Here is a 24,543-nt window from a genome sequence, read left to right as displayed (position 1 = left end):
GTGTACAGTGAGAAAGAAGTCATAACTTAGAAATTTTAGAAAGCTTAGAAAACCACAAACAAGTCAAAACTCAGACAGATCCCCCAGTTCTTTTCTGTGCTTGCCACAACTTCATACGTTTCCCTACATTTTTGGTTGCCTACTCTAGCTAATTGATAACCTCTGCACATAACAATAATGTTGTATATTACTGAAAAAAGGAATAGAAAGATCATTCAGTCTTTCCCTCTAGGATGGTTGAATGAAAAATTTAAATTACTGATAATTTAGGAAGGTTTCATTCAAGATTTTGACCACTGAAAGTTTTAAGTTTTCATTGTAATACAAGAATTTTTTTTTGATATTTTGAAGCTTTTTCCAGTCTTTCTTTCAGTTTCTGGTTTTGAATTTTACCAGAATACTTCTTCATATATTTGAGCTTTTGATTGATGAAATGTTCTGAAAAACATACCAAATTATTCTAAAGGTAGTGCAGGCACAAATGCAATTGGAATGCATGGAAACGTTACCGCCAAGTTCTGTTAAGTGTTAAGTTACATAGTGGAATCGTGTAGATGAGCGGGTTTAGAATTTTGTCACCTGAAACCGTATTTCTTCAGGCTGTTTTGTCACTGAGGTGGCAGCCTGTGTGCTGTTTTATCTGTGGAGTCTGACACCGCCAGCCTTAATCAGGACGGAATGCACCAGATTCACTGTGATTCACTGGCTGCATCAGACGTGCATGTTCAACACAGACTTACCTGCTCGTTGCGGACCGCAGGTGTAGAAACCTGTACGCATTGGAATTCTCACAAATAATGTTCTTCACAGTAAACAACAAAGAAGAAAAAAATGTGACTTGTGACTTGTGGTAATCGTCAAGTGTATTCCTAATAGGATAGCATTTCCATTTTGATTAGACTTCAGTGTTAGAATCAAGTCTGCTTTATCTGCAGTGTCCTCGGGATGTCCCCAGTGGTCCCATGGTTAGGACTCCCCCACTCTCACTGCTGAGGGCCGGGGTTCCGTCCCTGGTCCGGCAACTAAAATCGTGTAAGATTCGCGTCAAGGCCTCCCCCCCCCCAAAAAAAAGGTACATATCCAGTGATGGGAACCATTTCCCAGAGTGCCTTCTGACTCGGTACAGTTCCCATCTCAGTTCTCCTCCACCGCCCTCACCCTCTCAGGCACCGAGAGGCCTGACTGTAGTAAAGACCCCTCTGTCTGGCGCCCACCGTCCACTGTTGCATCAGGTAAGGGGGCTCAGTTGTCGGTCAGCCCCCCGATCACGTGTCCTGCCACGTGATCCGCAGACATGGCCGAGAGCCACCTAAAGTATCCCAGGGAACCTGAACCACGTGGGTCCCCAGTTCAGCCTCCTCTTACGGGTCCTCAAGTTTTGCAAATTGATCTGAGAGAGAAATTTCCACAAGTGGGATTCTGGATCCAAAGGGAAAATGGATCTGAGAGGTTGGTAGAGGCTACCAGACTTACTTCCACACCCGTTTGCTATTTTTAACTCCCACCAACCACGTGGGAGACCTCAGGAGCCCCCGAAGCCTCATCAACAGAGAATGCTGGCCAGCCTATGGGTCTGGACAGCCCGATGGTCAGAAAAGGAATCTTGGTTTAGTTTTCATTTGCTTTCCTCTCCTTGTGTGCCTGTTTGTCCACTGGGTTATTGGTCTTTTCCTTTTCAACTTCTAGAAGGTCTGTCTGTGTTTGGGCCATTCATTCCCATGATCTGCAAATGTCTTGCGGTTTGCTGATTCTCTTTTGACTCTGCTTATGACATTTTGTTGGCTTGTTTTGCTGTCATGAAGAAAATCTTATTTTTTAGTGTAGTCAAATATATTTTTTTTTTCTTTTGCGGCTTCTTAATTTTGAGTCATACTTAGAAATGACTTCCCCATTCCAAGATTATAAAAGAGTGTATCTGAGTTTTATTCTATAGTTTCCCTTTCTACGTTTAAGTCTTTGAACTACTTGGCATTGCTTTTGGTGTATGATGTGTACATACAGGTTTTTTTTTTCCCCAGAGGACTGTTGTGTCCCCATTTATTAAAAAGTTCATCTTTACCTTGCTGCCTTGTCATAAACTAAGTTTCCATCTGATTTGAGTCCTTCTAGACTTAACTGTTCTGTTTCCTTGGTCTGTCTGTTATGTCAGTACTGCCCAATTTTCCTTCCTCGTTAGCTGTGGTGTTTTAATATTGTTTAGAGTTGTTTCTTCCCCCTTTTCGTTTTTCTTTTCAGAGTTTTCCTGGCCCTTTTTCTTTGCTTGTTTTTTTTTTTTTTTTTCCCTTATGGTCTTTACAATTTGCTTGTTTACAGCAGAAAATAAACAGCTGCCACTTTGAGATGGCCTTACATTTATAGATTACCTTGGAGAGTCTGACGTGTTTCTGATGTTGCATCTTTATATCCAGAAACATGATGTTTTCTCACTTAAGTCCGTTAGGTCACGCAAGAATGTGTTAAAGTTTTCCTTCCACTTACAAGTTTTACACATTTATTAAATTTTTTTCTGGATGTTCGATGTTTTATTGCTCTCCTAATTGAGGTGTTCTTTCCCATTTGTTTCCATTTTATTATCTAACTAGTTATTGTTGGGATTTATGTAAGCTGTTGATTTTCTGTGTATTAACTTTGTGTCTCACTAGCTTACCAAATTACTGTTTTCTAGACACGTTGAGTTTTGGTTGGTTCTCTTAGATTCTCTCCTTCCACAGTTATTTCTTTGGCAAGTGATCATTTTATCTGCTCTCCAGATTTTATTCCTGTGATTTTAGTCTCTTGTCCATTTGCATTGGCCCGGAGTCCTGTTCTGAAAGTGTGCGTTTTGAGATGCTAGCGAGGCCTCCATAAGGAGGAGGAGGCGGCGTGGGTTTGAAGCTGAGGAGACAGATAATAGAGCTGGGAATCACATTTGCAAGTCATTAGCTGAAGACGTGGGGAGCGAGTGCAGTGGGGAACGGGGACAGAGCTGGAGACAACGGTGGCGACTCGTGGGCAGTGACGGGCGGAGCCCAGGCAGGAAGGGCTGCTGGCTCTCTTCTCTTCCACTCGTCTTAAGTAGACTTTATTTTGAGAGCAGTTTTAGGTTCACAGCAAAACTGAGCAGAAATTTCAGAGGTTTCCCGTGTGCCCGCTGCCTCTCCTGCCCCTGCGGCGGACAGCGCCTCCGCCAGTGGTCCTCTGAGACGGCGCCCTGGCGCGTCACGCAGAGTCTCAGGTCACCTCGGGGCTCGCTCTGGCGTGGGACACCCTGTGGGTCTGGGCGTAGGTCTAGTGACCTGTGCCCACCCTAGCGTCCAGCACAACGGTTTCACAAGAGGCTTGCTTTTAGAATTTCCTCTTGCTTGCTCAGTAGGCTTACCCACACTGTAGGCTGTTGACATTGCATCGTGGTTTGCGTTTTCTTTAATAAGCACATGACTCTCCCTAGTCTTTGTTGAACTCCATCTTGTTCATTAGCAGTCGTTTCTTTAATCTTTCAGTATTTTCCCGTCAGCCCTTTTATTCTTTTTAAAAGTGAAGTAAAGAAGTTGCTTCAGTGGGAATTGTTCCAACAGTTACCTGTGGGGGGACTGCACTTGAACGGCAGCCCGAGGGTGCTTGCTTTTGGTGACAGATGAAGCAATAAAATAGATACTCAAGATTCACAGTGTTTTTTTTCCTGATTTTCATGGACCTGAACTTAAAAAGCAATTCTTTTAAAAAGAAAACAACTTAAAATACAACTGGTTCCTAAAATGTTAATAGTTCATTCTTCTGGTTGGTACAAGCTGTGTAGTCTGAGTGATAACTGTCGGCAGAGGAGGCTTGGCAGGGTCGGGAGGCTGTCTGAGGTGTTTGAGATGTATCTTCTCCTGTCAGAACGTCACAGTGAGGGAAGGCCATGGTGACTGCCCACGGCCGCTGCCGTCCTCGTGGCTCAGCGTCGCGGCCGGCCGGGTGTGCGGGCCGCGTTGTGGAGATGTGGAGCAGACACACCCAGCGCGCGGCTGTGTCTTCTGCTCTCTGGGTTCCCACTCCTGCCGCCCCTGTAGGTTCGCTGACTTGGGAGACTGTGTAGACGAAAGGAAGATGTGTGTATACAGAGCGCTGCCGTCTGTGGTGTGGCATCTTAGATTTCGTGGGGTTTCATATGTGGTAGGAGACCACCACGTGTGAGGAGGAGAGTGGGGGGCTCGGTGGGGGCACCCGGAGCCCAGGACAAGCACCGGGGGCCCCGCCACGGGGTGCCTGGCCTTGAGGGGGAGCGGTTCTGGCCACAGGGACCAGGGCCGACCTCGTGGAACGAGCAGTGACTGAGCCTGGGAGAACGAGCGGCTGGTCCTCCTGCCGGGAGGACACGTGCCCCCGACGGCAGGGAAGCGCGCTGAGCCTAGGGGCCGGGTCGGGGAGAGGCTGGAACCATCACAGGACCAGAGGCGAGGTGCTGCTCGGCTCGCGGGAGGCTCTGGTTCCTGTGCCGGGCCGGGGGGGAAGGACCTTCGGTGACGGCACGCCCTTGTTCTGCCCACAGATCGCTCAGCCCTCCCATTCCCGAGCACGAGTAAGTCCCGCGTCCCCTTCGGGACGGCCCTGCTGGGCCCTGGGCTCGTCCCGCAGCCGGGCCGGGAGCCGGAGCGGGTGTAGTCCACGCAGCTGGCCCGCCCTGCGCACAGCGGCGTGGCGGGGCCGCTGGGCCCCCGTGCTTCTGGTCCTCAGTACACGTTGTGCTGAATCCAGCCCCCTCCTTGAGCGTCCAGCGTGGCGTTGAGCCCGAGTCACCCTTTCATGGTGTCCTCCTCTTGGGGGCTTGAGGTGTCTCCTGCTGGCTGACCTGTGCAGTCAGGCTCCCTGAGAACTTCCAACAGGAGAGATGAGAACCTCTCTGCTTTGCCTCCAGGAGGTTCCTTGGCCCAGAGGCAGAGTGGGCCAGTGGCATCTGAGTTCCTGGACAGGCAGGCCTTGGTCAGGACCCAGGAGTCACTTGTGTCCTTTTCCCAGGGCAGTGGGCGTCTGTCCTGTCCGGGAATTGTCCCCCCCAGTCTGGGGACTCTCGAAGCTGTCCTCGCTGGCAGCTCTGCAGACGGGACACGTGGTTGGGGGGGAGGGTGGGCACGCTGACCAGCTGGGTGATGTAGGAAGATAACTGTGTGTATTATATTTAGAGCAGTGAGGAGGTCTTGAAATAGGGTACCCACTGGGACTAGAGATGAAGAGACAGGCTTGCCATCTTAAACAGAACCAGCCCTTGACACCGAGGTGGGGTTGGCAGGACTTGCTGACCTCTGGGGTGCAGGTTGGAGATAACTAGCGCGCTGCCCAGGGAAGACCTGAATCAGGCAAGCAGAGTGAGCCAAACGCGTGGACTTCGGGGTGGCGGGGTGGCTTTGGACACAGTGGTGTGTCTGTGTGACGTCCTGGTCGGGACGTCTGGCAGGCAGTTAAGTATCCCGGAGTAGCCCGCGCCCCGCTGACGATGTGTGACGTGGTGACAGCGCTGAGCTGTCAGGAGGCGCGGGGGCGGGGGGTGCCCGAGGCTGCAGGGAGCAGCCCTGCGTGGGGAGCTTGGGGAGAGGAGAATCCGGGGTGGCAGGAGTGAGGGCAGAGGCTGCGAGCGCGCGGGTTTGAGTGACCGGAGGCAACAGTTGGGAAGACATGGGGGAGGGCACGGAACCTGCGGGAGCCGGAGAGCCCCGCGCGGAAGGCCGCCTCCTCCAGAAAGGCGGCTGGAGAAGGGAGCCAGAGAGCCCTGCGCGGAAGGCAGCCTCCTCCAGGAAGGCGGCTGGAGAAGGCCGCCGCAGAGCCCCCGCTGGGTCCTGGCTGCCGCCAGCACTGGCGAGCTGTCTCTCAATTTCTGGAGCACGCTCTGTGAGCTGGAGCCCTGGGCAAGGGCAGCTCGCGGAGGCTCCGTGGGTTCCCTGATGGCAGGGGCCCCTCACAACAGGCCAGGAGGAGGGCTCCGCGCCCTTGCTGGGCTTAACAGGGGCAGGAGCAGCAGCTGGGAGGGTAAACGGCCAGTGGGAGGCAGGAGACCCCGGGGCCCCGGGCCCGGTGGTCAGGGCCGGAGTGCGCTTGACCCCTGGGGGCTTATGGCCGCCCCTGCAGCCTGGACTCGGGGGGCCTGCCTGCGTCTGGACTCGGGGGGCCTGCCTGCGTCTGGCTGTGGGTTTCCCAAGGTCAGAGAACTGATTTGCCTCCTGGTTTGTGGTACTTGTACAAGCGCAAGAATGCGCTTGTCTCTGGTTGGGTTAAAGGCTGGTTGAGTTTATCCAGGAGTGGGCTTGGCAGTGGGTCTGGTGGAAGGGCCAGAAAGTAAGGAAGGGATTAGAAAGGTGCGTCTTTGCGCCAAGTGGGGCACACGAGACCCAGAGCGTGTGCAGAGATCAGGAGACAAGGGGCTTAGTAAAGGCAGGTGGTGGAGGAGAGCGGAGCCCCCAGCTTGTTGGATTAAACGGGGGAGAATCTGGGAGGGGAGAATTGGGAAGAGGGCTTGTTGGGGGCGTCTCAGGACAGCAGTGATGTGTCCTCAAGGCGTTCATGAATGGGGAGGCTGGCTCCTGTCTTGGGGCCACAGACTGTGAAGTCAGTCCATCCCCTCCTGGTAAAACAGGCAAGGAGGGCTGTGTCCTTTGGGTGCAGAGGCAGAGCTGCTTGCTGGCCTCTGGGGTCCGGCTCGGTGAGACCCCGTTCGAATGTGAGGGTGTGGGCAGTGGGCGTCAGCAGTCCCCGTGGAGGGACGGGGCATCTGGCCAGGTCCCGATGTCCTTAAACTGCCCCCTTCCTGGGTCGACAGTGAGCACACAGTGGTTTTCCATTATAAATGGGCTCTCCACCTGGGAACTGGTGTGGTGATCACATTAATTCTAGTATCTGCATGTCCTCTGGGATAGGTCCGTAGTTAACCTCTGAACTGACCAGTCAGCATGAAAGCAATGAGCTGTCGTCTTTCTTACTGTAAATGGATAATTGGGCCTGCCGATTCGAAATGTAAACTGCTCGAGGGTGACTCCTGTGTGGGAGGACCCAAGAGCTGGGCCCACTCCTGGCACGTAAACAAGCCCAGCTTCTGGGCTGCAGGGGCCCTCCGGCGGCGAGCACCCCTGGGTGAGGCCGCTGGTGGGAGGGTGCCCCTCTGCGAAACGCTGTCACCGGGTCCCGTGAAGTCCGAGCAGGGCTACCGCTTCCTGAAGAGCCCTGAGTCCCTGCCCCACAGGACCCCCGTCCGGAACGCCCTTCATTCTGGCTCCGTCCCGCTCAGCTTCCGAGAGACTTGGGCAGCTCCTGAGGCCCTTATCCTGCCTCCCTCCCAGTTCAGCCTTGGGGGCACACAGTGGTTCTCTGTTACAAACAGGCCTCCTCCCAGCCCTCTCTAACCCTTAGTCTAAAGTTCTGCTGTTCTGTCTTTTCCCTTGTAGAACTATTGTTACTGTTCTGATAATAATAATAATGTGTGTGTGTGTGTGTAGGGGAGAAGTGCTGCCTTACTGGACGGAATGTGTGAGCTGGGCGGAGGCCCTGTGGTCTTGTTCATGTGCGTGGCCCCTACTGCAGCAGGTCCCTGCTCCGGGCAGGCATTGAGTAGTATTTGTTCAGCGAATGGAGCCCTGGGTGTGGGGGTGCAGATGGGAGGGCAGAGACCTCGAGGGGACCCCGGGGAGTGAGGCAAAACCCCACTGAAGGTCGTGGGGGCAGCTGCCTCTGAACCGTGGAGTGCCACACCTGACCTGCTCCACCACAGGCTCGTGTCTTGTTTTCAGATACCAAGAACATTATCGATTTTCTTTTTTCTGATTGTAAAAGTGTAAGGTCCCCCCCAAAAATTCCAGAAAATTACAAAGAGGAGAAGGAAAGCCATCTATAATTCTACTGCTATCACCATTTTGGTTTGTATAGCTTGACTGTTCTGTGAGTGAGTGTATATATTTTTTTAGAACATGAACACAATTGCATATACTTATGGTTTCCTACCCAGCTCTTCTCATTTAATTACATCGTAGACATCCTTCCGTGTCAGCGAGATCCACATTGGATTGGCTGCGTGGTATGGTCATTGGAATGCAAGCCTGTCTCCTGTTGCAATTGCGTAGATTACATTGGGTTTGTTTGGTTTTTGTTTTTGGTTTTTTTTGGCCATGTAAATTGCACTGTGATGAACAGTCTTCAGATTGTCATTTCAGTCCTCCAAGACAGAACCTTCCTTGGCGGGTGGCGGGTGGAGTAGAATGCAGACTGGGCTCCAAGCATTTCTTTTTGACCGGTTCTGTCTCCTTTGCGTGAGTCATTTGATGCCCTCCGTAGAGCCAGAAATCCCCCCAAAAGTTCCCCTCTCCTTCTGAGAAGAAGGGGAACAGGTATTTTAGCTTCAGGTGCCTGAGGCTCTGCTTGAAGGAGGAGAAATGCCTTGTGAGTCTTTCTAGGTGAAAGATGGTACTAGTTAACCTGTAGAACTGCAGTAACGGCAGTGACGGTTCTAGTGGTCGGTTATTAATTGTCCGTGACGTGCCCGTGTTGCACGCGGCACTTTGTGTTTGGAGTAGGAGCTCTTCGGGGGCTTCTCACAGCAGTCCTTGAGATTGGGGCTACCGGCCCCATCGTACAGAGGAGGAAACTGAGGCCTGACCAGGTGTGATGACTTGCCTGCGGCTCGGGAGGGCGGTGCAGAGCCGTGGCCCCCGCAGCTGTGTTCCTGGGGTCCGCCCTGGCGACCGCGCACCCCACTCGGTGCCTCTCAGGAACATGAGCTCACCTGGTGGCCCTGAGAGGTAGTTTCTCTGTAAAAAAGACCCCGTGTCTGTAAAAAGAGAAGCAGAAGTGTTTTAACATCTGCGGGGAGCATATTTAAAATCCAGGTGTGGCCGATTCTGTTTGTTTGGCTGCAGAGGTGGCGGGGGAGTGCAGGGCCGTCCGGCGCCCTGCCGCGTGTCTCCTCCTCGGATTCCCCCGCTCGCTCTCTGGCTCGGGCTGCTTTTACCGTCCGTCTCTCTGGTCTGCGCTGTCACTGGACAGCTGCTGGACATCTGTTTCTCTCTACTTGGAGGACGCGGCGGGCGGATGTGTACAGCGGCTCTGAGCCTGCTGGCATCGGCGCCGGGAGCCGAAGGGTCTCCACGGGCGCTGGGCCGTGTCTTCTGTTCCCCAGGTCAGCCCAGCCTCAGGCGCTGCCATCGCCCATAAAGATGTCTGACAAAGTTAAGGGCCTTTCTCCCATTGCAGGAATAGAGGAAAAGATGAGACAAAGTGGAAGGAAATCTCCCATTAAAAAAGGGCGGATTTTACATCCTTGAACACAGTGTTCTCCAACACGAGGGAATCCTCTGTGGATCTGGGCTGCGGGAGGGGGTGACCAAGGGGGAGAGGGGCCCGGGCTTCCAGAAGCTAAAATGTTAAAGTTGAGCATGGCTTGGATGCAGATAAGAAGTTCTTTTGCCTCCTCGACTTGCTTTACAACCCTCATTTTTTATTTTTAAGGTCATCTTGGGGCAGTCTCTCCACTCGCAGCCTGGCTCTTTCAGTGTGGCCTGACCCCCGAGTCCCAGCCTCCCACACAACTTGAGAACTCGATTCTTTGTTCACAAAGACTTCTTTCCAACCCCTTTCCTCCCCTCAAAATACTCCATATTTGGAGCGGAGTCTTCTGAACCAGAGCACGGCCAGAGGACACGTATATGTTCTTCTGTCCCGTAGACATGGAAAAATCCGCTCCTTAAAGCAAATGTGTATGAACATGGAAATGTCCCTTCAAGCCGGGGGCACATGGTTTTATGAATGTGCCAAGGTGTGTGATCTATATAATGTTTATCTCTGAAACTGAAAAGAAGGTGATCAGCGGTGGTGTGAGATAGTAAAAGGGGATGGAGAACCAAGGACACAGGTCCTTAGACTGTTGTTCAGTGAGCCTTGGTTTAGCCCTGAAATGGGGATGTAAAATAAGGGAAAGTTTCACATTTTTACATTCATTGTTAAATGATTTTTTTTTTTTTTTTAAATAGGAGACTCTGAGTCAGAATGAGCCTGAGCCAGGGTCTGGTTTTTTAAATTGGCCCCACCTCCCACGTTCTCCTGATTAAAGACACAGAGCCGAAGCAAGTCAGCGGCTCTCGTTCTCCAGAAAGTTAGAGTTTTTATCCCCTGGTTCAGCTGGGGTCCTGTAAGGTTACTTGTTCACACGCACGGTGGAATTTTCTGCTGGAGGAGTCACAATATCAGTCTCAGAACCATTTGCAGTAAAGTTTACGAGATGATGTTGTCTTGGAAGACGCACAAAGAATCTGACAGCCTGTTTGGGTGGAGAACTACAAATTTGCTAATTATTGGAAACTTAGTTGATGTCAGTGCTCCTTCCCTCTGGAAGCCCCACGGAGCCGTGTGGGTCGGAGGTAGCGTCCGTGATGGCCGCGCCTGAGTCTTGGCCCGTCCTTGTCGGGAGCGCTTCCAGGTCTGCTGAGTGTTGTGGGTTTCTGCCAGAGATCCCTTGCCGAGGTTAAGAAATCTTCTATTCTTAGTTTACTGCATTTTTTTTTTTAATCAGGAAAGGCTGTTGAATTTTATCAAATGCTGTTTTTCCGTCTGTTTGAGACAGTCATGTGTTTTTCATTAGGCTCCTTTCTGTACCGTTCAGCTTTCTAAAAAAGCTATTTGCACATTGTACATCCACTCACCCAAGGCTGCTGCTGCTGCTAAGTCGCTTCACTCGTGTCCGACTCTGTGCAGCCCCATAGACAGAAGCCCACCAGGCTCCCCTGTCCCTGGGATTCTCCAGGCAAGAACACTGGAGTTGCCATTTCCTTCTCCAATGCATGAAAGTGAAAAGTGAAAGAGAAGTCACTCAGTCGTGTCCGACTCTTAGCGACCCCATGGACTGCAGCCTACCAGGCTCCTCCGTCCGTGGGATTTTCCAGGCAAGAGTACTGGAGTGGGGGGCCATTGCCTTCTCCGCACCCAAGGCTTAGGACTCCTTTAAAGCACTGACTTTGCAGCTGTGTTACTGCACGTGTTTCTCCTCGAGTTTGATTTCTCCTTCATTCTGTACCTGTCTGCTTTCCACTTTGAGGTGATTCCTGCATTTCTAGGCTATTGGTGATTCTTCCTTTTCCAGAAGCCTCTCCTGTCATTTCACTCATTTAGGGGAGAGGGAAGCACGCACCCCTGTGCCCGGGCTGCCCTTTGACCTCATCTCAGGGACTTGGAAAAACAAAGGGGGTTCTCTTTGTTCAGAGACAGAATTACCCTTTTTCTTTTTTAAAAAGATATTTTCAGCACAGATTTTCTCTGCCTTTAGTTTTTCTGCAAGCCTCACAGCATTTAACATCAGTGGAACCATACAGTGTGTGGTCTTCTGCAGCTGGCTGCTTTTGCTCAGCGTATCTCGTAGCAGGAATCAGCAGTGGGGTTTTTTGTTTGTTTGTTGATTTTTGTTTTTTTTTTTTTTTGCTGAATAATATACTCCATTTTGTGGCTGTATCACAACCTGTTCACCTGTTCACTCGTAGCTGGGCATCTGGGTTGTTGCTGCCTTGCAGCTCTTGTAAGCGGTGCTCCAGGGATATTCACGTGCGAGTATTTGTTTGAATACCCGTTCTCAGTTCTTCTGGGTGTATTCCTAGTGGAGTTACTGGGGCGTATAGTAATTGTGTGTCCAGCTTTTCGAGAAACCTTTAAAATGTTTTCCGTAGTGACTGAACTATTTTACATTCCCACCAGCAATGTATAAAGAAGGTTCCAATTTGTCCACATCCTTGCCAACACTTGTTAGAATACTTCCTTGTTAGGTACTTCCTTGGTGTCAAGTACCACCTCATTGTGGTTTTCATTTGCATTTCCTAATGACTAATGACGTTGAGCATCGTTCCATGTGTTTCTTGGGTGTTTGTATGTCTTCTCTGGAGAGATGTCTGTTCAAGTCCTTTGTATTTCGTGAGTTGTTTGTCTTTGAGTTATAAGAGTTCTTTATGTGTTCTGGATGCTAGACCCTTATTAAATACATGATTTCCAGATATTTTCTCCATTATTCTGTTGGTTTGCTTTTCACTTTCTTGATAATTTCCTTGGATGCACAAAAGTTTTTATTTGATAAAGTCCAATTTATCTTCTTTCTTTTGTTGCTGGTGCTTTTGGTATCATATTTAAATAATGCCTTGCCAAATCCGGGGCCATAAAGATTTACCCCTTCCTGTTTTCTTTTAAGAGTTCAATGGTTTTAGCTCTTACATTTGGCTCGATGATCCATTTTGAACTGACTTGTGTATATGGTGTGGGGTAGGGATTCAACTTTCTTTTGCATCCACATTATTTGTTGTTCCAGCATCATTGGTTGAAGAGACTGTTTTGAATACTTTTTATACACAATTCTGTCGTTCGGCTCTGTATTCTGTTCCATTGATCTGTTTGTTTTTGTACCAGTACCACACTGTTGTTATTAGAGCTTCAGTGAAGGCATACAGACTTCAGTATATACCTACTGATATAAGCTTATTAATAATATCCAGATTATCTGTGTCTTTATGAACCAGAGAGAACGTGCAGGCTAAATTGTCTTTCTAACAGTTTATGTGAGGAGAAAAGAGACTCTGTGACAGTGCTGGAGGACCACAGTTGCTCAGAGGGCCGGGGTTGGAGAGAGTAGATCCACAGACGCTGGATCGGAAGGATACAGGTTACAGGTAAAAGAGAAAGAGGGTGTGGCTTTGGGAGCAAGATTTTGGAGGAAGAAAGGAATTAAAGTCAAAGGCGAGGGCTCCACTGGTTGGGACCTGACTCTCTCTGCCGGGAGCCTGGGTTCAGTCCCTGGGTGGGAACTAAGGTCCCACAAACCACACTGCAGCCAAAAAAGCAGAAAGTCAAAGGCACAGGCTTGTATGTACTGGAAGATGCTGCTCACTCCCTGTGAAAGCGAGAGATATCCTATTGTGCAACAGTAACGCACGTCGGTTTTTGGAATCTAGATGGGGGAGTGGAGTTGTGGCTTGAAAATTGGGCTAAATTTAAGTATTTGAAATTAAGTGGATGTGTGAAAGCTAGTCATTCTTTTCTCTGTTAGAATTGCTATTTTTCCTTTAATGAGTACAGTGCAGTCTTTCTCTGTGGGGAATGAGTTTCGATTTAAAATAAAACTAAGAAGGACTAAAATAAATTGTGACTTACCAAACTTAGTTTTGACCTGAAATGCATGTCTTGGTCCTGTGGTAGGAAATTTAATTTTGTTTTTGTTGCTTATCGTATCTTTACAAAGTTTCTTGAAAAGGGTGGAATGGTGTAGTGCTGGTTTGTGTGGCCAGGAGAACTGATACAGTGAGGTGCTAATTATTATAAGAAAGTAAGCGGCACTAAAAATGGAGCAAGACGTCCTAGCGCAGCCTGGATCCCAGGTTGCCTGTGCCGTCAAAGTCTGTAATGCTAGTATCAGCCCATTAAACATCCTTAAAGGTTTCCATTTCTCTTTCTGTGTCTATGTATACTTGTATATCTGTATCCTAGAAGGATGAATCTAGAGTGCGAACTGTGGTTATCTCTATATGGGGGTTGTAACTGCCTTTTCTTTTGCTTCTCATTTGCTTTTTCTGCCTGAGCATGTGTCTTTGCTTTGACGGAGGTAGAAAGATTTAAAAGATGGGTGAATGGGGGATAGAGTTGTGAAATCAGTGAGAATTGTGCATGGTAACAGAAGACCGTATTTGCCCCACTCACAGGTTTTGATGATTTGACTGCTGTAAGTCACACACATTGTCCTTGAAATCTTGGAGAATTAATTTGTGTATAAGTACCTACTCTCCATGCAAGTGGAGAAGTGAATTTTCTTACTCACTTTTACCTGCTTCAGATAATGGAGAAAATGACTTGCCTGTCAGTAAAGTCTGCAGCAGGTGTTCAGTTCCTGTTAATTACTGATTCGTTGGCAATTCATTGATATTTTGAACCCGGCTAAGTGAAGTGTTGTGTGGTACTACTTTATAAAATATTCCTTTGTCATATTAGCTGTGTTGTCAGATAAGAATCAACCATCACCCCCAAACGTGCAGCATTCCTTTGTTATGAGGACTTACAGTAACTGAATCAGTTCAGGTGAAGAGCACTTGTAGTAAGTAGCTTCTGTCTGGACTGCTGCTTCCCTGGATGTTAATTTGGTACCGATCCTCCAGGTGGGCGGGGAGGAAAGCCAGGCTCCCGCCTCCCTTAGTAGAGTCGGGGCTTCTGTGTCACGGGCGCGTTCCCATCTGATGGAGTGAGTATGTTTAAGAGAAGCGAGCCCTGTTGCTTACTCAATGACCTTGACAGTTCTGCTCTTGAAAGTCTGGCTGGGGTTTCCTTAGCACTCGATCCCACCCCATTCTGAGACTGGGATGAGTTCTGACGGGGGGCCTGCGGTTTTCTGCTCTAGAGCCAAGGGCTCTTCTCGGACCCCCTGCCAGTTTTCCCTGAGGTGGCTCTCGGGACCCGGGTCATTGGAGATCAAGGGTATAATGAGTTCCTTCTGTCCTGTCACACAGGTATAGAAACACCTGTTTTTCCCTCTTAGGTGATGTAACTTGGGGGGAAAAATAAAAAACAACTTTTAATTTTGAAAGAAAGGAAAAGGAAAGTGAAGTCACTCAGTCGTGTCTGACTCTTTGTGACCCCATGGACTGTAGCCATCCATGGGATTTTCCAGGCAAGAGTATTGGAGTGTATTGCCATTTAATTTTGAACTAATTATAAATTCACAGAAAGTTGCAGAGCCAGATCTTACTGGCTTTTCACCCATCCCTGCCTACTGGTTACGTCTCACATAACTAATACAGTATTAAAATCAGGACGTGGGCATTGGTGTGATGTGTGTATAGCTCTGTGTCATCGTAATCCTTGTGTCCATTGATGTAACCACTAGTGCAATCAAGATGCAAAACCACAGAGATCTTTATCTTTCTCCTGCTGCCCGTTTATAGTCACCCCCAGGCAGTGACTGATGTGTTTTCCATCTCTATAATATTGTTGTGACAAAAGCATCATATAAATGGAACCATACAATATGTAACCTTTTGAGGTTGCCTTTTTCCGCCACTCAGCATAATGCTCTTGAGTTCCCTCCGACTTGCATGTGTTAGCAGTTAGTTCATTCATATTTATTGCCGAGTCGTATCATGGTGTAGATGCACCAAGTTTATCTCCCGACCTATTGTAGGACACTGGTTGTTTCTCACTTTTAAATGTTATAAGTAAAACTGCTGTGGACATTTGTGTATAGGTTTTTGTGTGAACATAAGTTTTCATTTCTTTGGGATAAATGTCCAAGAGTGATGTTGCTGGGTTGTATGCTTAGCGTGGGTCATTTCTAAGAAATCGGTAAACTGTTTTTCCAGAGGGCTGTAATAATTTATATTCCCACCAGCCATGTAAGAGAGACCCAGAGTCCTGCATCCTGTTTTAAGTGCTGTTTTAATCGGCTTTACCTCTGCTAATTTGGTATTTATCCTCTTCAGTGAAATGTTTCTTTCTGTGTTTTGCCCGTTTTCCAATTGGGTGGTTTACTTTAAAATATATGTATATTTATTTTCGGCTGCGCTGGGTCTTCCTTGCTGTGCAGGGCTTTCTCTAGTTGCGGCCAGTGGTGGCCTCTCTGATTGCGCTGCGCAGGCTTCTCATTGCAATGGCTCCTCTGCTGGCCGAGCACTGGCTTAGTTGCTCTGCGGCATGTGGGATCTTCCCAGACCAGCGGTTGAACCCGTGTCCCTGGCGTTGAGAGGCAGGTTCTTAATCCCTGGACCACCAGGGAAGTTTCTGTTTAAGCATGTTTAAGTGTGGTGAAGCTACCAGTCAGCAGTCTGCCAGTGAAAGCGCTTGGTCTCCTCCGTTTCTTTCTGAGAGATCCGTAAAGTTAGAAGGAGAAAAGCGGCTTTCCTTAAGTGTGGGGGCCCCTGGTCAAGGCGATGTCTAAGGTGGTGTCAGTGTTCATCAGATAAGTAGTCAGATGGATTGGGAGGAAGATGCACATAGGCAGATTTATTTTGGGGACATGCTTACTTGATGCAAATTTTATGCATTTTCAGCCAGAACTCACCTTTGTCTTCAGCAAACTGGTTATAAACATGTTCTTACCTTCCCAACTTAATGAAGCTTTCAAAGGCAGAGTTTTTGAAAATAATTTAAGTGAAAAGAATAAAATGGCATCTTAAATTTTAGGTGATGTTCTTCTGACATCACGGTTGAAAATCTCGTTTGGAATCTGATGAGGCGCCGCTTTCATCTTCTGTCTGATCTTTAGAGGAACTTGTTGGAAGTCGGGGCTGATTAAAATGCCAGCGCTGACTCCCATAAAATTGTTTAAAGAATATTATTTGGAAGCTTTGGATGTCATGATCTTTTTTTAGAAACATTATTAATAGATTTTTTTTGAAGAGTTTTAGATTTACATTAAAAATAAAAAACTGAGCAGATAGTACAGAGTTCCCATCTGTCCCCTTCATATCAGGTTTCCTTGTTCATAACATCCTATTAATACTTTAGTGTGATCATGTTACAATTGATGAACCAATAAATTATTGTTACCTGAAGTCTATAGTTTTCAGTAGGGTTCGCTCTTGGTGCTGTCCAGTTCTGGGAGTTTCGACAAATGCATAATGACACGTCTCCACCATCAGGGCATCATCCAGAACAGATTCGCTGCCCCAGACATCCAGTGCTCACTTATTCACCCATCCCCTGAGCCCCTGGTGACCGTTCATGCTCTGGCTGTCTCCGTAGTCCCAGAGGTCACGTGGCTGGAATCCCACAGTGTGTGGCCCTTTCAGACTGATTTCTGTCACTTAGTAACTTGCATTTCAGATTCCTCCGTGTCTTTTCATGGCTGGATCCTCATTTCCTCTTAACACGGAGTAACATTCCATTGTCTGTTGTCCCACAGTTATCTGTTCACCTACTGAAGGATGTCTTAGTTGCTTCCAGTTTGGGGCAGTTGTTTTGTTTTTTTTGGCCATGCCCCTTGGCTTGCGGGACCCTAGTTGCCTGACCAGGGATCAAACCTGCGCCCTCCACAGTGAAATGCAGAGTCCTAACCACTGGATCTCCAGGGGAACTAACCCCTGGGGCAGTTTTGAATAAAGGAGCTGCAAGCATTTGTGTGCAAGCTTTCATGTGGCCAGGGATTTTTCAGCTCAGTTGGGTGAATTCCTGGGAGTGTGATTTCTGGATCATATTGTAAGGTGGTGTTTAGCCTTGTCAGGAACTGCCGAACTGTTTTCACACGATTTTTATTCATGCGTATTTTTGAAGCTGTTCCCACTCTGTCCTCCACCACTGATCACAGCTTCTGCCTGGGGAAAAAAAAGAATCAGTTGCAGGCTTGATGTGGAAAGTTGTTTGCATTTTCAGTTATCCAGGGTAGAAATAGAAAGTCTCGTTGTTTATTATTAGTTATTCATGATTGAGGTTAAAATGTCTCTTTCAAAATCTTTAAATGCTTCTTGCTTCAAGATGCAATGTTTATCTTGAAATTTCAAGCAACGTTCAAGGAGAGCATTAAATTTTGATTAGCTTTTCAATGAGTAACGTGGAGACTATCCTATCACAGGTGAGGCAACTGAGGCACAGAGAGGTTAGGTAAGTTGCTCAAGGTCACGCAGCTAGTAAGTGGCAGAGACAAGCTTTGAGACAGGCAGTCTGGCTGCAGGACCTAGGCTCCTAACCACTATGTCTGTATTAAATACAGACATACATACAGACATGTACTGCATTCGTGATTTGTGTTAAGGACATAGCAGTGCATAGCTACATTTCAGCAATGTTCAACAGAATTACTTGGGAAGTTCATTAAAATTCAGAGTCCCTGGCCGCCTACCTAGAGGTTCTGATTTGATAAGCATGGGCTAGGGCCTTGGAACCCTATTTTAGCCAACTGCCTTCATGGGTTGCTGATGAGAAGGCCTGTGGACCATGTTGAGTGAGAACAGCTGTAGATAATGGGCTGGGATCGCTGATTCAGATGAGACGCGATTGATGAGGCTTCCAGAGAGCTGGCTGAGTCCTTGGCTGTCTGTGTACTTTCGCTGGATGGAGCCGGGGGGTCACTGCCCTTCGCCACTGCCTTCAGTGGCACACAGGCCGCTGCGGAAGTCCTCCCATCCCGTGGTGGCGATTGGCCCTTCACCCGCCGGGAAAAGCGCCCATTGTGGGTTGGCAAGTTCATCCAGAGGACGTTGCTATATGAGTGTCGAGGCTTGTTTGGTGAAGCACAGCCCCATGTATTTAAAAAGCGCGCAGGGCCTGCTCTCGTTCCTAGCTTCTTGCTGATTTGACCTGTCGTCTCTGTTGAACAGTGATTCTTAACAGGCCCACCCCAGGATCGATGCTCACACCTGAGGGGAGGGAGCCTTTGGAGTCACAGCCGTCATTTTCAAAGGTTTTGCCTTCTAGAGCAGTTAGCAGTGGTTTTTATCTGCTCTGAAAGCAACTTAGAATTGAGAAATCCTGTTCCTTTATAAAGGAAGCATTCTTCATAGCTCTGCTGTCATTGATTCCAGGATGCACATTTCAACCTCTCTAAAACTGGAATGCGTCTTACAGTTGGGCATCTTCAAATTAAACTAGGTAGTCTTAGGGCTTTTTCTTTCTTCACAGGACACAAAATAATAATCAGTGGACTCTGTGGTGACCTTTGAGGGGTGGGATGGAAGGGCGGGAGGGAGGCTCCAGAGGAGGGGATGTACTGCTCTCTATATATTTTATTATATAAAATAGCTGATTCATGTTGTACAGCAGAAACTAATGTAGCACTGTAAAGCAGTTATATTCCAATTTTAAAAGATTAGAAAAAGAATTTAAAAAATAAAGGATAGATTTTCGATTTTCTGAACTAGGCTAACTTTGGAGACATCGCAGCCAGGCCACCGACTCAGGTTTGCACCTCAGGCCAGCCTGCCCCAGCTGGGCGCGTGTCCGCTTCTGTTGGCACGGCAGGCGCGAAGGCTCTTCCAGTGTCTTTTCAAGGAACTTCTTCCTTCTCTCTGTTGAGGGTTATGTGGGGCCACTTATCGAAGAAGCAGACCTGCAGGGCGGTGAACGCGCTGCCCAGCGTCCAGGGCACGCAGAGTGCGGCTGCTCCCCATGTGTCAGCACGCGCTGTGTGTCTGCCACCCAGATCCTAATGCAGAAGGCGTGTGGTCCCGCAGCAGGCTCTCCTGTCTGACTCTTCATTCACCACCTCCCCCCACCCCAGATGAACCCCTCCTCTGCTCTCTGTCACCACCAATTCATTCTGTCTGTTCTTAGCCTGTTCTGGACATTTCCTATCAATGGACCTCTACAGTATGTGGTATTCTGTGGCTGGCGTCTTTCCCCTTGAGCATAACATGTCTAAGTATCAGTACTTCACTCTTTTTAAGGGCTGCATAATATTCCATTTTGTGGGTATGTCGCACTTTGTTTATCCACTCACCACTGGGCAGACCTCAGGTTGTTTCCGCTTCTTCCCTCTTGTGAGCGATGGTGCTGTGAACAGCCCTGCGCCGTGTCTGTGTGGACACGTGTGCCGTTCTCCGGGGTGAGCACCTGCGAGGAGACTTGCTCGATCCCACGCAGGCTCAGGGTCGGGCCTTTTGAGGAACTGCCGGACTGTTTGCCAGAGTGGCTGCACTTCGCTGCCTTTTTAAAATGAACTTCTTTTCTGTTTTATTTTCTCCTTTGGGTTTTAAACTGTTACTTTAAGGTGAATGCTTATCTTTTCATTTTCAGCTTAATTCTTTTTTTTTTTTTTTAGTTCTACCACATTATTGCTACCAGCCCATCTCCCTCCACCCTCTGCACGCATGCTCAGTCATGTAACCCCATGGACTGCAGCCCGCCAGGCTCCTCTGGCCATGGACTTTTCCAGGCAAGAATACTGGAGTGGGTTGCCATTTCCTTCTCCTCATTTTCAGCTTAATTCTTAAAGAAGCATTTTCGGTTGTGAGTTTCTAAGGACTGGTTTAGCTGGAGCGCACAAGTATTGATACATAGCTTTTTTATCATCATTCTCTTCTTAGAATTTTCTCATTGTGAGAAAATGCTATCTTATGGTATCTTCTTTGAGCAAGGAATTATTTAGAATTATGTTCCTCAACTCCCCGTCTGTTTAATGGGTTTTTCTAGTCCCTGTTTTTTTACTGATTTCTAACACAATTGCTCTGTGCTTGGGGAATGTGGTCTCTACGGCAGCATTGTTGCGGTGAGTTCCACCTGAAATGTGTGAAGCCGGCCGAGTGTCTGGAGCAAGAAGAGAAAATGTCATAGGGAATCGGGTGCTGCTCACTGCCCTGGAATGGCTAGAGGACTGGGCTCTGGCCAGGTTTCCAGAGTTGAGTCACTAATTGAGGTCCACCGGGGGTGGGCCCGTAAGCCTGGATCCGGAAGCTCTGCTGCAGCCCCACCTCGATTCCTAGCAGCCCCTGGAGGAGGAGCACGAGGGGCTATAGACGGAGACGCTCTGCTTCCGCGTCCTCACTGGCCGGCCGGGAAGCCTTTAACGCAGGAGGACCCCTGCCTCTCTTTGCTCTGTGGACTCCTGGGTGGTGCATCCCGCGCAGAGAGCCTGGTTCATCCTTGGCAGTCTAAACGTGAGGGTGTCCAGGGGTGTAATTTTGACCTTTCAGTGGAGCGGAGCCAGCTCATTGTTTCCACTCCTCTGGTCCTGTGAGAGTTGGGGAGAGTTTTGTTGATGGACAGCGTACAGTCAATTTGCACAAACATCCCCCGGCAAGACTGCATACCGCCCAGCTGCGCGGTGCCGGGGTCTGATTGAACCTGTCTCCAGTCATTGTAAGGTGCATCATCATTTTATGTTCCATTAAGGAGAAAACTGTCAAACCAGACTTAATGATTTCTTCTCCCTTAGGTTTTTTTAAATTTATACTAATTGAAAGAGTTCTTTGAACTTGAAGCATTGATTTTTTTAATAGCCTTTACTAATTATTTACTAATAATTATTTTATTAGTAGTAGCTTAGGTTATTTACTAATAACCTTTACTATCATGCATACATAGAGTAAAATAGAACCAAAATAAGTTGAATGAGGTGGTCCTAAAACATATTCAAAATGAGAGCCGCACTCCACGCAGAGCAGGTGTTTGCGGGCACACACAGCTCACGCAGCGGTGTTGTCCTCTGCTGATCAAGGCACAGCTGACATGGCCCTTTTAAGTGGCTCCTCCCGTTCTGTCTCGGGAGTTCTCCAGTTCTGCAGGTTATCATGCTGAGCCTTGGTGGATCTCACCGGAGGGTACCCGTGAGCGGTCTGAAGCAGTAACCAGCTCCTGTTTCTGCCTCAGATGGCTCCTCCATCGTGTTCTTCGCAGACCCATTGAGGACTGGCACGTCAGCAGTGCCCCTGGCGGTGGGAAGCTCACTCCCAGACGTGAAGGCAGTGACCTGTATGTGTCACATTGGATTTCAGAGATGCGAAGATGTGCCTCTTAAAACTGACGAAGCGGAGGATGCCTATTAGTTCAGCTTGTTAATTAGTCAAATCTATAGCTCTTTCGTTCACCTTGAGGAAGAGTCCATTTTTACAAGTGCACCTGTCAGTTTCTGCTGTCTGTGTTTTGAACCTGTCGTGTTAGATGAGTAGATTTCAGACTTGTTAATTTGGGGATTAATGGAACAATGTCAGTATCCAGTGACTTGATCTTTGGTCCCTTTTGCCTGCGTTCACGCCACAGGACCAACTTTCCCTTGGTCTGTCACTCCCTACCCTTCTGCCTTCAATTGTTAGGTATTCTTACATTTTATTTATTTATTTATTTTTGTATTCTTACATTTTAAATAAGCCTCTTGTATCTAAATGGTAGAGATGAACTTATTTGCAAAGATGAGGCAGAGTCACAGATGTAGAAAGCAAACTTGCGGTCACCAAGGTGGGGAAGGTGGAGGTGGGTGAGTTTCGAGGTTGGGATCGACGTGTGTGCACCTCGATATATAGAACGCAACTCATGAGAACCTGCTGAGTGGCACAGGGAACTCTGGGCTCTGCGGTGACCTAAATGGGAAGGGGATCTGAAAAAGAGGGGATACGTGTATACGTGTAGGCGATTCACTCTGCCGCACAGCAGAGACTAGGACAGCATTGTAAAGCAGCTATACTCCAACAGAAATTAATCTAAAGAGAAGAAAAACCCAGGCCTGTTTATATCTAATTATACTCAACAGGCTACAGAGCATGGAGGTGTTCTGTTTTGTAAAAAAGAAAAATGAGTCCACGATCAAGTCAGTTAAGAATCTTCTCAGGAAACAAAACAAAACAAAAAGAACCTTCTCAGGGACGTCCCTGGTGGTCCAGTGGTTAAGAATCCGCCTGCCAATGCAGGAGACGCAGGTTCCATCCCTGGTCCGGGAAGATCCCACATGCTGCAGGCCGAGTAAGCCTGCGCCGTAACTGCTGGGCCCACACTCAAGAGCCTGCAAGTCCCAACAAGAGAGGCCACCGCAATGAGAAGCCGCTAACTGCAACTGGAGAAAGTCCCCACACAGCAACGAAGACCCAGCGCAGACAAATAATAATAAATAATAAATACACTTTAAAAACGTATAAAATAAAGAACCCTCTTAGTTTAATACAGTTGGTTTTGCTGATGCTTCTCTGGTTACAGATTTCATGGCTTCTCTAACATGTTAACATGTACCGTAATGTCCTAAGAGGGGTGATGTACAGTATGACATTTGATTATGGAGCAAATCCATGTTTGTGGATTGAAATTTCGAAAATTTTACTCTCACGTTCATAGCAGCATTGTTGACAACAGCCAAAATGTAGAAACAGCCCAAGCATCCATCAGTCGATGAATGGAGAAGCAGAACGGTGGCTTCCGCTGGCCTGGCCCCTGATGTGGCTGACGTTCCGCTGGCCCCGCTAGCCACGCAGACTCTGCTCCGTCATCTCACAAGGGACAACCAGTCCTTAGGGTGACCAGACCCGGAGGGCCGGCTGCCGACGGCCACAGTGTCCCCCGATGCAGCCACACCGCCAGAGCAGCTGGCCACTCCTGCTTTAACTGCCTGTCTCCAGTTTTCATAGTGTTCCAGGGAGGTGTGATTTGCTTGGGTTAAACCACACTCCCGTACAGAGTCTCAGAGTTCTCTTCTAGCGAATTAACGGGACCAGAGGCCAAACCCTCGCTTGGCCAGCATTCTTAGTGCCTGCAGCATTGACCAAAACTCTGAAAAATACCGTATCATAACAAAAAAGTTGGTATTAATTAGTAGTCAAGGTAAAATGAAGGTTTAGGTGACATCAGTTTCCATTAGGGCTAGGTACCAAAAGTACGCAGTTGTGAGGCATCTGCACACGCTTGTTTGATTTCTGTTTTATCACCTATTATCAAATTTGTTAAATTTATTAAATTATCAGTTTGATGTTGAGTGGCTAAAACAGTGAGGGTTTCTGGCTGTAGCTCACATCTTTGGAGCATGATCATCTCCTAGGAGAGCTGCTGATTAACCTTATAGAGGGTTGTGTGTGTGTGTGTGTAAGATTTGCTAGGCAGTCATTAGATAACTATAGCAATAAACCAAATTGTAGCTTCTTGGTGGATTGGAATCTGTTAGCTAAATAGGTTATTAATATAATTTGAAAATTAGAACATACTTTGTGATACCATCTGCTTATGCTTTGATCAGCATGTATGATAATCTCTCTTTTCCAGTGATTCTGATTTGCAAAAATTTTCCAAATCTTGACATCACTGAAATGGATGTTATATTTAATGGGATCTGAGGTTTTATTGAACATCATAAAGTGGTGGTTTAATCACTAAGTCGTGTCTGATGCTTGCGACCCCATGGACTGTAGCCCACCAGGCTCCTCTGTCCATGGGATTTCCCAGGCAAGGATACTGGAGTGGTTGCCATTCCCTTCTCCAGGGGATCTCCCCCACCCAGGGGTTGAACCTGTGTTGTCTCCTGCATTGCAGGCAGATTCTTTACTGACTGAGCCACTCTTACTAATAAGCTATTTTTGCATGCTTTATGTTAGTGGTTTATTTTAGTTTTTAATTGGTAGATCTTCTTGGATATTAGATACCTTTAATTTATCAGACTCTACTATCAAATAATATCATGCCACTTCATTCACATCCAGGGTAGGCAGCTCCTAACAGTGTAGTTGCATTTCTCCCCTTTTAGCCTTTGTGCTCGTGTGTTATCAGCCTGGCACACTTTTTTGTTATTTTTGCCTTAAACGGTAGCTGTAAATGTTCTTAAGAGATTCATATCATGTGGGGGAAAGGTTTACTCCCATAGTTAGCATTTACAGTATTTTCCACTCTTCCATGTAGATGCAGCTTTTCTTCTGGTATCTGTCCAGCCCCCACCCCACCCCCATCCCATCGGAAGGACTTTAAACCATTTCTTAGTGGCTCAGCAGTAAAGAATCACCTGCAGTGCAAGAGATGCAGGTTCGATCCCTGTTGGGAGGGTCCCTGGAGGAGGAAGTGGCAGCCCGCTCCAGCATCCTTGCCTGGGAAACCCCGTGGGGAGAGGAGCCTGGCGGGCTACAGTCCATGAAGCCACGAAGAGTTGGACACGACTGAGCAACTGAACCACCACCGCATAGCGCAGGTCAACTGGTGATA

The 24,543-nt window shown here is 47.9% G+C and overlaps 1 protein-coding gene across 5 annotated transcripts in view; it reads left to right on the top strand.

Annotated features, from left to right (window-relative positions):
* The window catches only part of CYTH3 (cytohesin 3), a 66,725-nt gene that overhangs the window by 22,164 nt on the left and 20,018 nt on the right, over positions 1 to 24,543 (top strand). The window contains exon 1 of one of the 5 annotated variants that reach the window (XM_043915337.1): positions 1,422 to 1,449. The exons of the other annotated variants lie outside the window; for them this stretch is intronic. Coding sequence (XP_043771272.1) covers positions 1,437 to 1,449 — 13 coding nt within the window. The 5' untranslated portion in view covers positions 1,422 to 1,436. Of the gene's footprint in view, positions 1 to 1,421; positions 1,450 to 24,543 lie in introns of those variants that run through there. 5 annotated transcript variants of the gene reach the window in all.

This window comes from Cervus elaphus, chromosome 10 (genome assembly GCF_910594005.1).
Source record: "Cervus elaphus chromosome 10, mCerEla1.1, whole genome shotgun sequence".
In the NCBI taxonomy this organism is placed as follows: Eukaryota; Metazoa; Chordata; class Mammalia; order Artiodactyla; family Cervidae; genus Cervus; species Cervus elaphus.
Note: the sequence above shows the minus strand (reverse complement) of the source record. Positions and strands in the feature narration are given on the sequence as shown.